The sequence below is a fragment of the Salvia hispanica genome, chromosome 1, assembly GCF_029641045.1.
Source record: "Salvia hispanica isolate PSC_SH4W2 chromosome 1, Shi_PSC_v1, whole genome shotgun sequence".
Lineage (NCBI taxonomy): Eukaryota > Viridiplantae > Streptophyta > Magnoliopsida > Lamiales > Lamiaceae > Salvia > Salvia hispanica.
The window spans coordinates 4,736,317-4,750,468 of record NC_142692.1 but is presented as its reverse complement, the minus strand read 5'-3'; the positions used below and the strand labels follow the sequence as shown (position 1 = coordinate 4,750,468).

The window sequence follows — 14,152 nt, the reverse complement described above, 5'->3', positions numbered from 1 at the left end:
CAAATTGCCATTTGTCTCTATAATTTTAAAATATATTAATAATTAATCAAACAAGCTTTAATTTTTATATGTAGCATAACATCTCTATGATCAAATGAGTACTCTCCTACTTATATATGAGTCATCTTTCTTATTGTACCAAACCAAACAATAAAAATTTTATGACAATCGCGACATTGCCTCGCCTCCCTGTGCCTTACAAGTTACAACTATATATGAAGCACATAGCAAAAATATTGGGCGATTGCGTTAGAAACCAATTTTTTATAGTATATATCTATTTTGCTTTAAATGTATGTTGCACATGACTACCAATACAAGTAATGAAAGCTCCCTGATAACGTGGTGCAACAGCATAATTGTAAACCAACGAAAATTATTTAAAGATTTCTATTGTCATATTCATATATAGGGCATATTATTAAAATAGATCACCTAAAACTTTACTTATAATAAGGAATCTACAATTTGATTAAGATTTCAAGTAACTCACAGGATCCTGATTTTATACCACGCCATTTTAAAAATCCTTTTGATTTGTACTCCACTATACTAATATAGATTCAATATTGAAATATCCCAGTCTTAATTATTTCTACTACTACAATTTACACTAATTCGATTGATTCTTATCATATTGAAAGAGATTAGATTCTTATCATAATGTTCATTTTTCTACTTGGATTGCATTTTCGCTGATTGGATAAATTATGAATCATATGTGATAAATATGTACTATAAAAAGAAAAAAAATAAATAAAACAATATGATAGGATAATATCCAAAAAATAAGATATGTACATATTCCAAAATAATAAAGTGTTCAGATTCCACTATGACTATAAAGTTAAAGATTCCAATTAAATCAAGAGTCTAATTCAAACATAATATAGAGAAAAAATGAAAATTTGAGTGGAAATTGGGATTCAGCTTTATGGTTAAATAGGCTTTGGATGGAGGCAAAAAGGTAAGGCATGGCAGCACATTTATTGCACTCCCAATTTAATCCATGAAAAAAGATTACAATCATCGAAATCCCACACACTTCACACGCACTGGAGGTGTGGCTGTGGCCCCCATTCCCTCCACCTTTCCTTTGAGCTTCAACCGACCGTTACAGCTTACCAAAGCTTGACTGCTTTAGTACACAAAAGATTTTGGGACAATGCATCACAGCAGCAGCTTCCCTAGCTAGAGAGAGAAGATAAAAAAACTTGGTTCTTGTAGTAAAAAAGCCACCTTGAAGAGAGAGAGAGAGAGAGTATTGAAATCTCTGCAGTGGTGAGGACTACAAGTTCGAATTATTCTTCTTCTCTTCTTCTTCTGTGTTTTATAATGGCCTCTTCCCTCCATTGGCCTCTCATTGAAATTCACAATTATGTGTATAGTGAATCTATTACTTTAGCTTTTTTATAGATTGAATTGAATATGCTGGGGAGGCAATTGTTGTACAAAACCGAGGCTGCACTAAAGTGGAATTGCATACATATTTGTGTATGTATGGTTGCAATTCGAAGAAAAAGCAAAAGGGAAGCCTTTTACACGTGATAAAGAACACATCAAAAGCACTTGCATGCGTGTATAAAAGATTCATTGAAACATCATTCTTGAAAAAAAAAAAAATAGTCTTTTGAGTCTCTTTCTCTCTCTCTCATTATTTATACAATCTGAAATCGGAGAGCCCATCTTTCTTATCCCCACTTTCTTTTTAACCCCCCTTTCCCAGTTGCCATCTTTTTTGAATCTAACTTTAGGTTCATGATTAAAGCCCACTTCCTCTCAAAGCTCAGATTCAAGGAAAAAGGATATAAAGGTGCAGTCTTTGTGTTTTTGAATGGTTGTTGAGTTCAAAGTTTGAATCTTGGAGCTCCATATCTATTGTTTGGCAGTTGCAGCATACATTTTATTCGTGTTTCGTGTTACTGAGGCGTCGTTTTCATACGCAGCAGTGAAAATTTGGGGGTTGAGATGTTGATTTTCGCAGTGAGTTGTTCAATGTTTATTCCTTTTAATCCTATGGTTTTGTGTTGCTCTTTTGTAGCTTTCTAGGCGTTTTTATTCTCTTTCTTGAGCAGTCATATTTTCTGTCCTCACATTTATTTATGCTTGTGTTGGACCAAGGTTGCATAGCTTCTTCACACACACACATTGGGCTTATATGTATATGCATGTGTGTGTATATATATATGTTATGGTAATGTGTCCTTATTACCTTGGATTTATTCAAACTTTTCTGTTTTCACTGCTGCTGCTCTTGGTTTTGGTTAGGGGACAAGGTGAATTGTGGCTTTGTCTACTGGGTATTTCTACTATTTGATTAGATTTCTCATTTCTAATACTATGATTTTGTATATGTTTATTCCTATTTTTGTTCACATGTGCTTCATTTTTTAAGGATTTTGTGTCTCATGTTGGATTCCTAACCAAAGATTTGAAGAGAGTTTTTTGAGTTTCTTGGTTATGTTTTTCTCTTTGTCTCAACATATATGTATTCTTGCTCAATCCAAAAATGGCTTCTCTTCTTATCCCATTTTTTCCCATTTTTTTCTCAATTTCAAGAAAAAGGAAGAATTGGGACTTCTATTTTCTCTGAAAAAGTTTGGATCTTTGCAAAAAAGAAAAGGTTTTTCGATTTGCGTCTTGGTGATAATTCTGGACCTACTATATACTTTACTATGTAAGTGTCAGTGTTTTCTTTAAATATACTTTTTTTACCATCTTCATTTATGGCTGTACATTGAGTAGAGTCAAAAAAACTTATCTCATTCTTCATCTTTATGGTACGGTGGATATATATACTCTGCTCATTTTTGGCTTGATTATGGAAACGTATGTGACATATTTTCTAGATTTTAAGATTGGAAGAAGAAAATTTTTAGAAATTAAATGCCTGTGTCTTCCTACATTAAAGAATCTTCTTCTTTAATGCTCTCTCTCTTGCGTGTGCTTTTCTTTTTTCCTGTATTACCATGCTAGTGTATAATTTACAATTTGGGTGTTGTTGCTGACATCAAAATATCTCTGTTTTTGGATGGTTTTTTCAGTGCATGGAATCATTGATCTTTCAAGGGGTTTAACCAAGAACCACAAGGAAAGAAACTGTTCTCTATCCTAATCAGGAATTATTTGCTGTCACCAAACTTGCCTTCCTATTTTATTTGAGAGTTTTCAAATTCTGTGTTTGTTTCATCATACACCATGCCTATAAGGCAGATGAAGGAAAGTTCAGAGCAACACTTTGTCATAAAACCCCAGCTGCAAAACTCCATGAATTCAGCTTCAAAAAGCTCAAAGACTGCTCAAAATGGGAAAGGTCCTCCTGTGCAAGAATCCCAAAACAAGCAGACCTCACCTCCATCAAGAAACAGAGGAAGAAGAAGGGGCCGGGGAGGCCGAAAATCGGACCAAGGCGATGCCTTTATGCGACCGAGCTCGCGGCCATGCACGGTAGCTGATAAACCAATTGTTAGGGAGAATGGTAGAACCATTGTGCCAGCTTTGTCCAACAATGTCTCAGTTGGAAATGGAGGCAGCTTGTGTGAATCAGACATGGGATATCCTAGCTCGAGCAAGTCCCTGACATTCCCATTGAGGCCGGGGTTTGGGCAGATCGGAACAAAATGCATTGTCAAGGCCAACCATTTCTTTGCAGATTTGCCAGACAAGGATTTGAACCACTATGATGTAAGATGGCTTTTTTTCAATCATATTTCTTGAATCATGTTTCTGTTTCTGTAGTAGTACATTGCAGTATTCATAATAAATTTGATAGCTCTGTGACACAAATATTGGGGGCCCTTAAGCTGATATTAATTATGTATATGGATGTCTCTTGTTCTATCCACTTGTCTTTTTTGGGGGAATAATTGAGTGAATCTGTGTTTCTCATTGTCCTTAGCTTGTATAGCATTGATGAGTCTTCACAGTGGGTCATGGGAAAATTGTCTTATCACAGTCGTTTATCTGTCTTATTATCAGGTAACGATCACCCCCGAGGTGACTTCTAAAGTAGTGAATCGAGCCATCATGGCGGAGCTCGTGAAACTGTACAAAGAATCTGAGTTGGGGATGAGGTTACCAGCCTACGATGGAAGGAAGAGTCTGTATACAGCTGGTGAACTTCCGTTTGCTTGGAAGGAGTTTACGATTAAGCTTATTGATGAAGAGGATACTGTCAATGGTCCCAAGTAATTTATTCCTTCTCTGACACTGATCAAAACTCCTTTTACCGCGGGGATCGAAATCTTGAAAGAATTAATGATTAACTGAAGCTGTACAATTTTTAACATTAAGTTTACTTTGTGGAAATTTCAGGAGAGAAAGGGTGTATAAGGTAGTGATTAAGTTTGTTGCGAAGGCAAGCTTGCATCATTTGGGCCAATTCCTTGCTGGTAAACAGGCGGATGGTCCGAGAGATGCTCTTCAGATTCTTGACATTGTGTTGAGAGAGCTCTCGATGAAAAGGTATAACAAACTGATGTAATGTCGAAATGAACCATTGTCAGATATGGTCGTGTATGGAGGTTTTACCGTTTTAGGCCTAATAGTCACTGAATAACAAGTATCATATTGTAATTTGAATCAGATGCTGAAAATTTTCTATCCTTTTGCATGTAAAAGATTCTGCCCTGTGGGGAGATCGTTCTTTTCTCCTGATATTCGTAGACCACAAAAGCTAGGTGATGGTTTAGAGGCATGGTGTGGATTTTATCAGAGCATAAGGCCTACTCAGATGGGTCTGTCACTAAACATAGGTATTTTCATGTCAAATTTTACGTTGGGTTGCATATATGCATGGTGTGTTTGCAGCTGACTGTTTTCTCCATTTAATGTTCTGTTTCCAAATGATAGATATGGCTTCAGCTGCATTTATTGAGGCACTTCCAGTAATTGAATTTGTTGCCCAACTGTTGGGGAAAGATGTCATGTCGAGGCCATTGTCTGATTCAGACCGTGTGAAGGTAGTGTTCAATCGTTCTAATTGACCCTGAAAGATTAATCTTCAGCTTTTTCAGGCCAATAAACCCTTCATTTTGGTTCAGGTAAAGAAGGGCCTAAGAGGAGTGAAAGTTGAAGTGACCCACAGAGGGGATGTCCGAAGAAAATATCGAGTTTCAGGCATCACAACTCAACCAACTAGAGAGCTAGTGTAAGCATGGGGAGAACATTCTTTCAAGTATATTGTGTCTCTTTAAAAGTTGTTCCTGCAGTTTTAGTAAACTGCCATTTCCACCCTTTCAGATTTCCAGTTGATGATAACTCGACTATGAAGTCAGTTGTTGAATATTTTCAAGAGATGTATGGATTTACGATTCAGTATACTCATCTGCCTTGCCTTCAAGTAGGAAACCAGAAGAAGGCAAACTATTTGCCTATGGAGGTCTGAATTGGTGCTTGGTTTGTAAGATTTTGTCCTTCTTTTATTACCTAATTGTGGCCTAATACTCTATATTTCAGGCATGTAAAATCGTTGAGGGCCAAAGGTATACCAAGAGGTTGAGCGAGAAACAAATCACCTCCCTTTTAAAGGTCACTTGCCAAAGACCAAGGGACCGGGAAAATGACATACTACAGGTAACAGATGCCTTTTGTTTTGTCCACCTCTCTACTTAATTGTATGCATAATCTTATATGTAAGCGAAGACATCCGAATAGGATTTTTGTTCTAATCTCTTTGGTATTGATCATAGTATCCCAAAGAGACTAGAAATCAGAAGTTGAATAGTTTTATTTCTGAGGATTGGGGTAGTTAATAATTGTGTATTTACATCTACCATGACCTTGATTATGGAATGATCATTTGCTCAATTTCTTGCAACGCAGACTGTCCAACACAATGGCTACGATCAGGATCCTTATGCCAAGGAGTTCGGAATTAGGATCAGTGAGAAACTGGCAACGGTGGAGGCGAGAGTTCTCCCTGCCCCATGGGTGAGATGCTGCCTCCGGAATCATACATTTTCCATTAAACATGTTTAATAGATTCATCCGTTAACTGGCCTGTTATTTTCAGTTGAAATATCACGAGACTGGAAAGGAAAAGGATTGCCTTCCGCAAGTTGGCCAGTGGAATATGATGAACAAGGTATCACTTTTTGTTGCTTTTGTCACTATACTATCAATATGTCACATATAATTCCATTATATCTAATCATGGTAAAATTATATCTCCACAGAAAATGATTAATGGCATGACTGTTAGCCGGTGGGCATGCATTAACTTCTCACGAAGTGTTCAAGACAGCGTTGCTCGAGGATTCTGTAATGAGCTGGCCCAAATGTGTCAAGTATCCGGCATGGTGGAACACCCTTTTCCTTGATATTAACACTGTCCTCGTATATATATGTCTTTACTACATAATCTGACTAAAGCTTTCACGTCCTTATAGGAATTTAGTCCAGAACCTGTTATTCCTTTCTACAATGCTCGTCCAGATCAAGTCGAGAAAGCTTTGAAACATGTTTATCATGCATGTATGAACAAGCTGAAAGGAAAAGAGTTGGATCTTCTGTTGGCTATTCTGCCTGACAACAACGGGTCCCTATATGGTACGATTTTGAGAAAGTGAGACATCTTGATTTTCTCTTCCCGATAAATATATATAACATTTTCTGTGGTGATAGGTGATCTGAAGAGAATATGTGAAACTGACCTTGGTTTGATATCCCAATGCTGTTTGACGAAGCATGTTTTCAAGATGAACAAGCAATACTTGGCAAACGTATCGTTGAAAATAAATGTTAAGGTGTGTAATCTGGTCCTAAAGATCAGCAATACATCCATTTTGTCTCAAATCCTATCTAAACATGTATCCTGTTCAACAGATGGGTGGCAGAAACACGGTTCTTTTGGATGCTATTAGCTGCCGAATACCTCTTGTCAGTGACATACCAACAATTATATTCGGAGCAGATGTGACACATCCTGAAAATGGAGAGGAATCCAGTCCTTCCATTGCAGCTGTAATGTTTCTAAATGAGGCCCTCGTTTTTCAATATAATAGTAGTAGTAACATTAAGATCCTTTCAATTTGCTAAAGTGTGTCACTGGAATGTAGGTTGTAGCATCTCAAGATTGGCCCGAGGTGACGAAGTATGCAGGATTGGTTTGTGCTCAAGCTCACCGACAAGAGTTGATCCAAGATTTGTACAAGACTTGGCAAGATCCTCTTCGTGGCACAGTCAGCGGAGGCATGGTCAGGTACACGTTATTCCACTCTCCCATGCCTCTGATTTCGCTCCCTTAAATGTGTCGTTTTTTGCTCGTTTGTGCACCTATGACCTTCTCGTCGACTCTTGACTATCACACTATTTCACTCTCTGCAGGGATCTTTTGGTTTCTTTTCGGAAAGCAACTGGTCAAAAACCACAGAGGATTATATTTTACAGGTCACTTGTACATTCTGACCTTAATCGACTCAACCAGCTTATCTTCGGACTTTTTAAAAATTTATTCTCTATATTTATCTGATTTTTAACTTTAATATAAGCAGGGATGGTGTGAGTGAAGGGCAATTTTACCAAGTGCTACTGTTTGAGTTGGATGCTATACGAAAAGTTAGTTAGTTACAATGTAACACTATTTTCGTGTCTATTTCCTTGTTATTACCCTTAACAACCCGAAAATATGCAGGCGTGTGCATCGTTGGAGCCAAATTACCAACCACCAGTGACATTTATCATAGTTCAGAAGCGACACCATACGAGACTGTTTGCAAACAATCACAGAGACAAGAGCAGCACTGACAGGAGCGGAAATATTTTACCAGGTTTACTTATTATCGTGCAGAATATAACATAGATTTTGCTTACACATCTTGTTTTCGTCGAATATGTTATGCGTATAACTTTCTTGTTTCTGTGCAGGCACTGTTGTTGATTCTAAAATCTGCCATCCAACCGAATTCGACTTCTATTTATGTAGTCATGCAGGAATTCAGGTAATTGTGCATTTCAGAATAGTGCTTGCACACGAGTTCCATAGGCTAACGTTTGATGTGCATTTTATCGTTCAACTTGCAGGGAACGAGCCGGCCTGCACATTATCATGTACTCTGGGACGAGAACAATTTCACTGCAGACGGGATTCAGATGTTGACGAACAACCTCTGTTATACATACGCTAGGTGCACGCGTTCAGTATCAGTCGGTAAGTTAGGATATAAACTGATTTTTGTTATAATTACACATTTACACATGTTTCTAAAGAGATGCATTTGTGCAAAATAGTCATTTTTTTTATTGGTTTTTGACAGTTCCTCCGGCTTACTATGCTCATTTGGCGGCTTTCCGGGCAAGATTTTACATGGAACCGGACTTGCAGGAAGGCTCACGAGTGGCGGGAGAGTTGGGTGTTCGTCCCCTACCGGCCCTCAAAGAAAATGTAAAGAGAGTCATGTTTTACTGTTGAAGGAAGCAGCAGGTGAAGTAGTAGCTAGGGTTTAGTAGTGATGAGGGTTTTTAAGCATGCATAGCAAATTAAGGCCTTTCTTTGTAAATGTTTGATGTAAAAATGCTTGCAGCTTTTTATCCTCCTCTAGTGATCAGTGATGTAAAAAATGGCTAGCAGTAGTTTCTGCTGATAATAACCATTCTGGAAACTTTTTAATTCATCAAAATTTGTTGACTTAGTTTGGCTAAAAAATTCTAGAAAAGAGACAAATATGTTTAAAAAAAAATTAGCAAATTTTTTAAAGGAGATGCAAATTTACTCTTCTAGTAGTATTATTTTTTTATCCTATGGAGTATAGCTAGTACTAGTGTAACATTTAGCTTCAATCTCTAATTATGGTTTAGAATTTTTTGCCAATAAGTGCCTCGGATTCATCCAGTCATCAAGTGGAAGAGTTATTTGATCTAATATACATTTACACGTCTTATAATCGCTACAGTCTAATTTCTCACAAACCCATTTTCTCAATTCAAATTTTTTCAATCAAAACTTTACATTTAAATTGTATGTAATATTTAAATTATACTCAGAATTTTTCTTTTTTCAATGAATGAGATTTTTTTTTATTTTGACTTTTAATTGTTAGATTCAGGAAAAGAAATGGAAAATAATATACTCCATATGTATATTGTTAAGTATTTAAGATAAATTATTATAGATTTAAGTATTTATGCGTGTGCAAGGATATATATGAAAATGGCAATAAACACTCGCACTTTAGTGTTTAAAAATTAAGTATTTTTGGACTTGCTTTATTTGTATGCCTTAATGTCGTATTGACTACATTTAGCAAATAAATTTATTTTTTCTGATCTATTAAACTCTTTTTTTGTGATTAAGTGTATTGACTATTAGCAACGAGATTTCTTGTTGCAGATTTGCAGCCTGCTATTGGATAAAGCTGCCACTATTATAACTCAAAAATTCATGTTCATGTGATCCGGTCTCACTACGAGACAAGTCAAGATTCAGATCTAAAACTCAATTTTTAATGACAATTTAACATATTTAATCACAATTATTTATTGAATAATTAGTATTTAGATCTAAATTTTGACTTGTCTAATCATATACACACAAGACTTTGGATATATATCTTGCACCAATTTGTTGATAAATATCATGGCTGTATAATGTATATATTTGTAACATATGAATAATTACACCAATGTATATATAGCTGGATGTCACTTCAAATCATCAAATCAGTGTTTCATTCCAGAAACGTAAAAGTAACAAAACCCCACAAACAAAAATCCAGAAATATTATTCATATTTCTGATTTCGTATAAGTTCCTCACTCGGGATTGAAAAAGATTTATGGAATATTGCCAAATAAATGAACCCTTCTACCAGAAACATAGCCCACAACATTATTTGTCATCCACTTAAAAAATCCACCATTTAAGTCACACCACCATTAGCTTAAAAATTAATTTGCTACATACAAATGTATATGCAAAACTAGAAATTCTTCGATATATATAGCTCAAGAAATCAATTAAAAAATTCAATATATAATAGTTCAATGAATTCATGTAGTTTACATATGAGACCCAATAATCAATGTTGATCACAATTAATCAACCACACCAATGCAGACCAAATGCAGTTTAATCAATATGTGACACATATACATTAATTATACTATAATAACAATAACAAATCTATGCATTAAAGGCCTGATTCTCAGTATCGACCACAATTTAATTAAGGGCAGATATAAATATATACATAATTGGACTTTTTGAGTCATTTACATTTAAAACTAATTCATGATGATTAAAATTTTCAAATTGATACTATCTGTATAGTTATCAGTGAATATCTCCAAATCAAATCAAAAATCACAACTGAATCTCCCCATTTCTATTCAAAAGATTATCCTTGTCATAACTAGTTTTAAGTCAATTCTTTCTAGAACAAATCGGCTCATTCAATTCAGTTCAAAATTAAGGGGCATTGTGCATAATCAATATATGCACATTTATATTTTATAAGGAGTATATAAAACAAGAAAGTGGATATAAAGATCACGAGGTGTCTGGATGGAAGGAATAGTCATGTGAGTGTGGGGACAGTGGGCAGAGTGATGATCCAAATGAGGCCAAGGGAAAATACAGATGAAGATGCAGCAGCATTAATAGTACCTAAAGATGAGACAACATCTCAAGCTTGCATTATTCACTCAGATTCTGTGCTGCAAAATGACAGTGTTTTCTGATAATTTTTTCATAAGATAACACACAAATACACATAATCAAATGCTTTCCAAATTCCTAGTATATGTAATTAAAATAAATATGCCTACTGAACCTTGCCAGAAGATTTTGCTCAGGAAAACAAAATTTGTTTAAAGTACCTCAAACAACTTTATATCTTATTGGATTCATAAATGGAAAAGTCAAAACATGTGTATATATATTCAAAATCATGTAATTATACAGCTGTTGAAAACAAAGAATTTCTTAAATTTCAAAGATTAATCATGCCTTCAAGGAACCCTGCTAATAATGGAAGGAATCAATTTGAATGAGATACATTCTGACCAGAAATATAAAAAGAACAATAAAATTAGCTGATATTAATTCAATAGCACAGGAGATATATAAAAAGAAAGCATCTAAGCCTGGCTTTGAAATTTTTCCAATTTCGTTCTAAAATGAAAATGGGATAAATTTGGAAAAAATAATGGTTTTTGGAGAAACATGTAAAGATTAATTGCAGAAATCCAAACCTGATAAATTAAAAAAAGGAGAAGAGCATAAATTAGATAAACTTTCACACAGAAATCAAATGGAATAGAATATGAACATTTTTTCAATATATATTTTTCCTCATTAACCCAAATCTGATATACAAATTGAAACATGAAATTCAAATTAAATGAAGAAAAATCTAATTACCTTTTTCAGAGAGGCTAGCTATAGATATGTGTGTGTATATATATATATATATAGAGAGAGAGAGAGGGGTTAGTTAGGTAGGGGAAAGACAAAGAAAAAAAAGGTAAAGCTAGGTTGTTGAAAAACTAGGGTTTATATTATGTGTAAATAAAAGCGCAAGTAGTATCAGATGAAGCTACCACATGATCTGATCTTTCCTCAACTAGGAGGGAGGTTTAGATCATGCTGGCAGCTTCAGCAGATGCTAGAGCACCGCCAACACCATGAATGAAACCTAGAGAGAGAGAGAGATGTTTTATTTGCTTTATACTACTTGTGTTGAGGATGAAGGTGTATGGTTTAAATAGAGGTGGAAAAGTAGAGGAGGGGAAATTAAAGGCATTTAGTAATAACAAGAAATAAATATTATTAATGGAGGTGGAGTGGTCCCTATTAATTGAGATATGCAATTTGAATAATGTCACACCATCATCTCCAACCATGCACACACACACACCATAGTCTTAGTCTTGCTGCTATATTAATACTATATAGATTCTATATTTTGTTACACCAAATTTTTACTTTAGGGTTGGGTTGCCCCTCTTTCTCTTCTCCATTTTTTCACTTTAGGGTTGGACCCTCTCTCTCTCACTCTAATTTCAAATTAATGCACAATTTCTGAATAAATTTACAACTTAATCTGACCATTTTCAGTGCGTGTGTAATTGAATCAAAAATTCACAAGCCATGTGAAAAAATTAACCACACCATACCAAAAAAAATATGATTACACGGACTCAAGTGGAGGATTTTACATGTAAAGGAAGAGTTATGAAGTTCGACATCAGTGTTCTTCCCTTCTCTGATGAAAAAGTAGGAGAAAGAAATTAAATACAGTACAAATAAGAAAGAATGAATGAAAATGTGACTTTGAGATGTTATTAATTTAGGAGTAGTAAGTAAAATACAATGCACATACCAATTCAATACTTTTTTTTACATTTTCTTCATTTGATTGTCTTTAGAGGCTATTTTAGTCAATTTCCATATTTTAATAATTATTTTAAGTGTCTCTCTCTCATCTCTCTAACCAATTTTTGAATTATGCCCTATTATTAGTACAATATTTTCGGCTGCTTAGTTAGAAAATGTAAGGTTAATTAAATAAAGAAGTTGAATTTCACTAAATTTAAATATCGATTCACTTAATCGAAATGAATTGTCTCATTTGACTAAGCGAAGTCTAATTTAGATTAATTAGTTTATTTTAATAATTGATATAAGCTTAGTAAGTATACTATTTAATTACTATGATGTAGTATATATATACTTAAGTATAATTACCTATTATATTTTAGAGCATGTAAATAAATTGCAATATTTATTTTTATGAGACTTTTTTGTAATTAACTTATGTATATTATGCTCAAACAAATATTTTTATTTTTTGGTATAACCACCAGCATGGGGCGTGCGAGTCGGGCGAACCCATCACCCGCTCATTTTCTCTATTCTTCGACAAATGACACTTGTTCATGGTTGATTCACCATAGTCCAGTGCCGATATCCCTGTCTTGGGTTCTTATTTGAGTCTACGCTCTAGTATATACCTCTCACGACAGTCTAACGCTGGCATCATATTAGTAACTATCTATGCTCGTACGAAACATCATATTTATAACTATGGTTTTGAGCTTATAAGGATTTTTTTTACTATGTATGAATATTGGCATTATCAACTAATTAATTTATATAATGAGTTAAATAATCAATAGATTTATTTTATTTTTATTCGGTCATATAAATCAGTTGTCTTATATTTTTATAATTTTATCTTTATAACGAGATCAGTCTTATTTTACACTAACAATATTTTCAATTAACTTCTTTCTCATTCTCTCTCATATATATGTTACAAATATGTATAAAAACTCGTAGTATAAACTAGAACGTTATATAAATAATTAATAGGAGTAATATATAGTACAAGAGAGGATCCGATCTCGTGGAACTAGTTGGGGTAGCTAGTAATGTAGAAACAAATTTGCTTGGCATATATGTATGGGAAAAGCATCTTAGAGGGGCCATAAGAATCATAGGCAAGAAAATAATAGAAAGAGGGGACCATAGTTTTTTGATGTCATAATTTGTTTATTAGCAACCAAACTAAAGATTCACACAAAAGAGGAAATTGAAAGGGCATCTCATCAACCCTGCATCCATCGAAATACATGTTCTCAGTCACTATCTTTTTTCTTTCTTTATTTTAGTTTATTGTTAGTAGTAGAGGTGTGGAATTGAGAAACTTCCCCATCTTAGAATAATTTTCTCGTGCAGCTTCAGTTTTGTTGCAGTTTTCTTCACTGGATCCAGCTGGGTGGTTATAAATCAATTCGTAATTATACAATTTTTTTGATGATATGATGCTGGAAAAGCTCGTACCGATAGCTCAGTTGGTCTTCAATGAGATAATTGAGTTTAAGGTCATAGATTCAAATCTCGTCAGTAGCAATGTTGGAGTTTCAACAATTGTGGTGGCTACTCCTCACTGATCTTTTGATGAGCAAATGAATATAAATTTAAAGTTTGTGTCACGAGGAATTGAATCTGAGACCTTTAGCTAGTTTCGTGCATTACCACTCTATCGCTTGACAACCTCTATTGTCTTTTTGAATAAAAATTGCGCAATAGACTCGGACCCAAGCCCTTTAGCCTTAAACATTATCGCACTAACTAGGCCAACATACTTTTTTTTAGTTTAAGGAAAAGACGTGAAGTGGATCTTGTTCATAAATAATTAAAAACTAGTACA

The 14,152-nt window shown here is 34.6% G+C and overlaps 1 protein-coding gene and 1 long non-coding RNA gene across 7 annotated transcripts; one reads left to right on the top strand and one right to left on the bottom strand.

The window, feature by feature from the left end:
• Positions 1 to 1,144: 1,144 nt before the first annotated feature.
• On the top strand, positions 1,145 to 8,626 carry LOC125222227 (protein argonaute 10-like). 6 transcript variants are annotated; one of them, XM_048124733.2, is made up of 22 exons: positions 1,145 to 1,281; positions 3,045 to 3,684; positions 3,979 to 4,187; positions 4,315 to 4,464; positions 4,621 to 4,754; positions 4,852 to 4,961; positions 5,043 to 5,149; positions 5,242 to 5,380; positions 5,458 to 5,574; positions 5,824 to 5,931; positions 6,014 to 6,085; positions 6,177 to 6,299; positions 6,390 to 6,549; positions 6,625 to 6,746; positions 6,826 to 6,963; positions 7,059 to 7,201; positions 7,327 to 7,389; positions 7,494 to 7,557; positions 7,634 to 7,769; positions 7,867 to 7,940; positions 8,023 to 8,149; positions 8,256 to 8,626. In XM_048124733.2, the coding sequence occupies exons 2-22, from the start codon at positions 3,199 to 3,201 to the stop codon at positions 8,408 to 8,410; spliced, it is 2,937 nt and encodes a 978-aa protein (XP_047980690.1). In that variant the 5' UTR covers positions 1,145 to 1,281; positions 3,045 to 3,198; the 3' UTR covers positions 8,411 to 8,626. The 6 variants fall into 6 exon arrangements, with proteins under 6 accessions (XP_047980690.1, XP_047980689.1, XP_047980688.1 ...); XM_048124732.2 differs by lacking the exon at positions 1,145 to 1,281 and adding an exon at positions 1,657 to 1,813; XM_048124731.2 differs by lacking the exon at positions 1,145 to 1,281 and adding an exon at positions 1,833 to 1,983.
• Positions 8,627 to 10,224: 1,598 nt separating this feature from the next.
• LOC148933138 (uncharacterized) lies at positions 10,225 to 11,659 on the bottom strand. The gene is made up of 2 exons (XR_016134392.1): positions 11,359 to 11,659; positions 10,225 to 11,189 (listed from the first exon to the last, which is right to left on the bottom strand). It is a non-coding gene; the product is annotated as an uncharacterized LOC148933138 (long non-coding RNA).
• Positions 11,660 to 14,152: the final 2,493 nt, after the last annotated feature.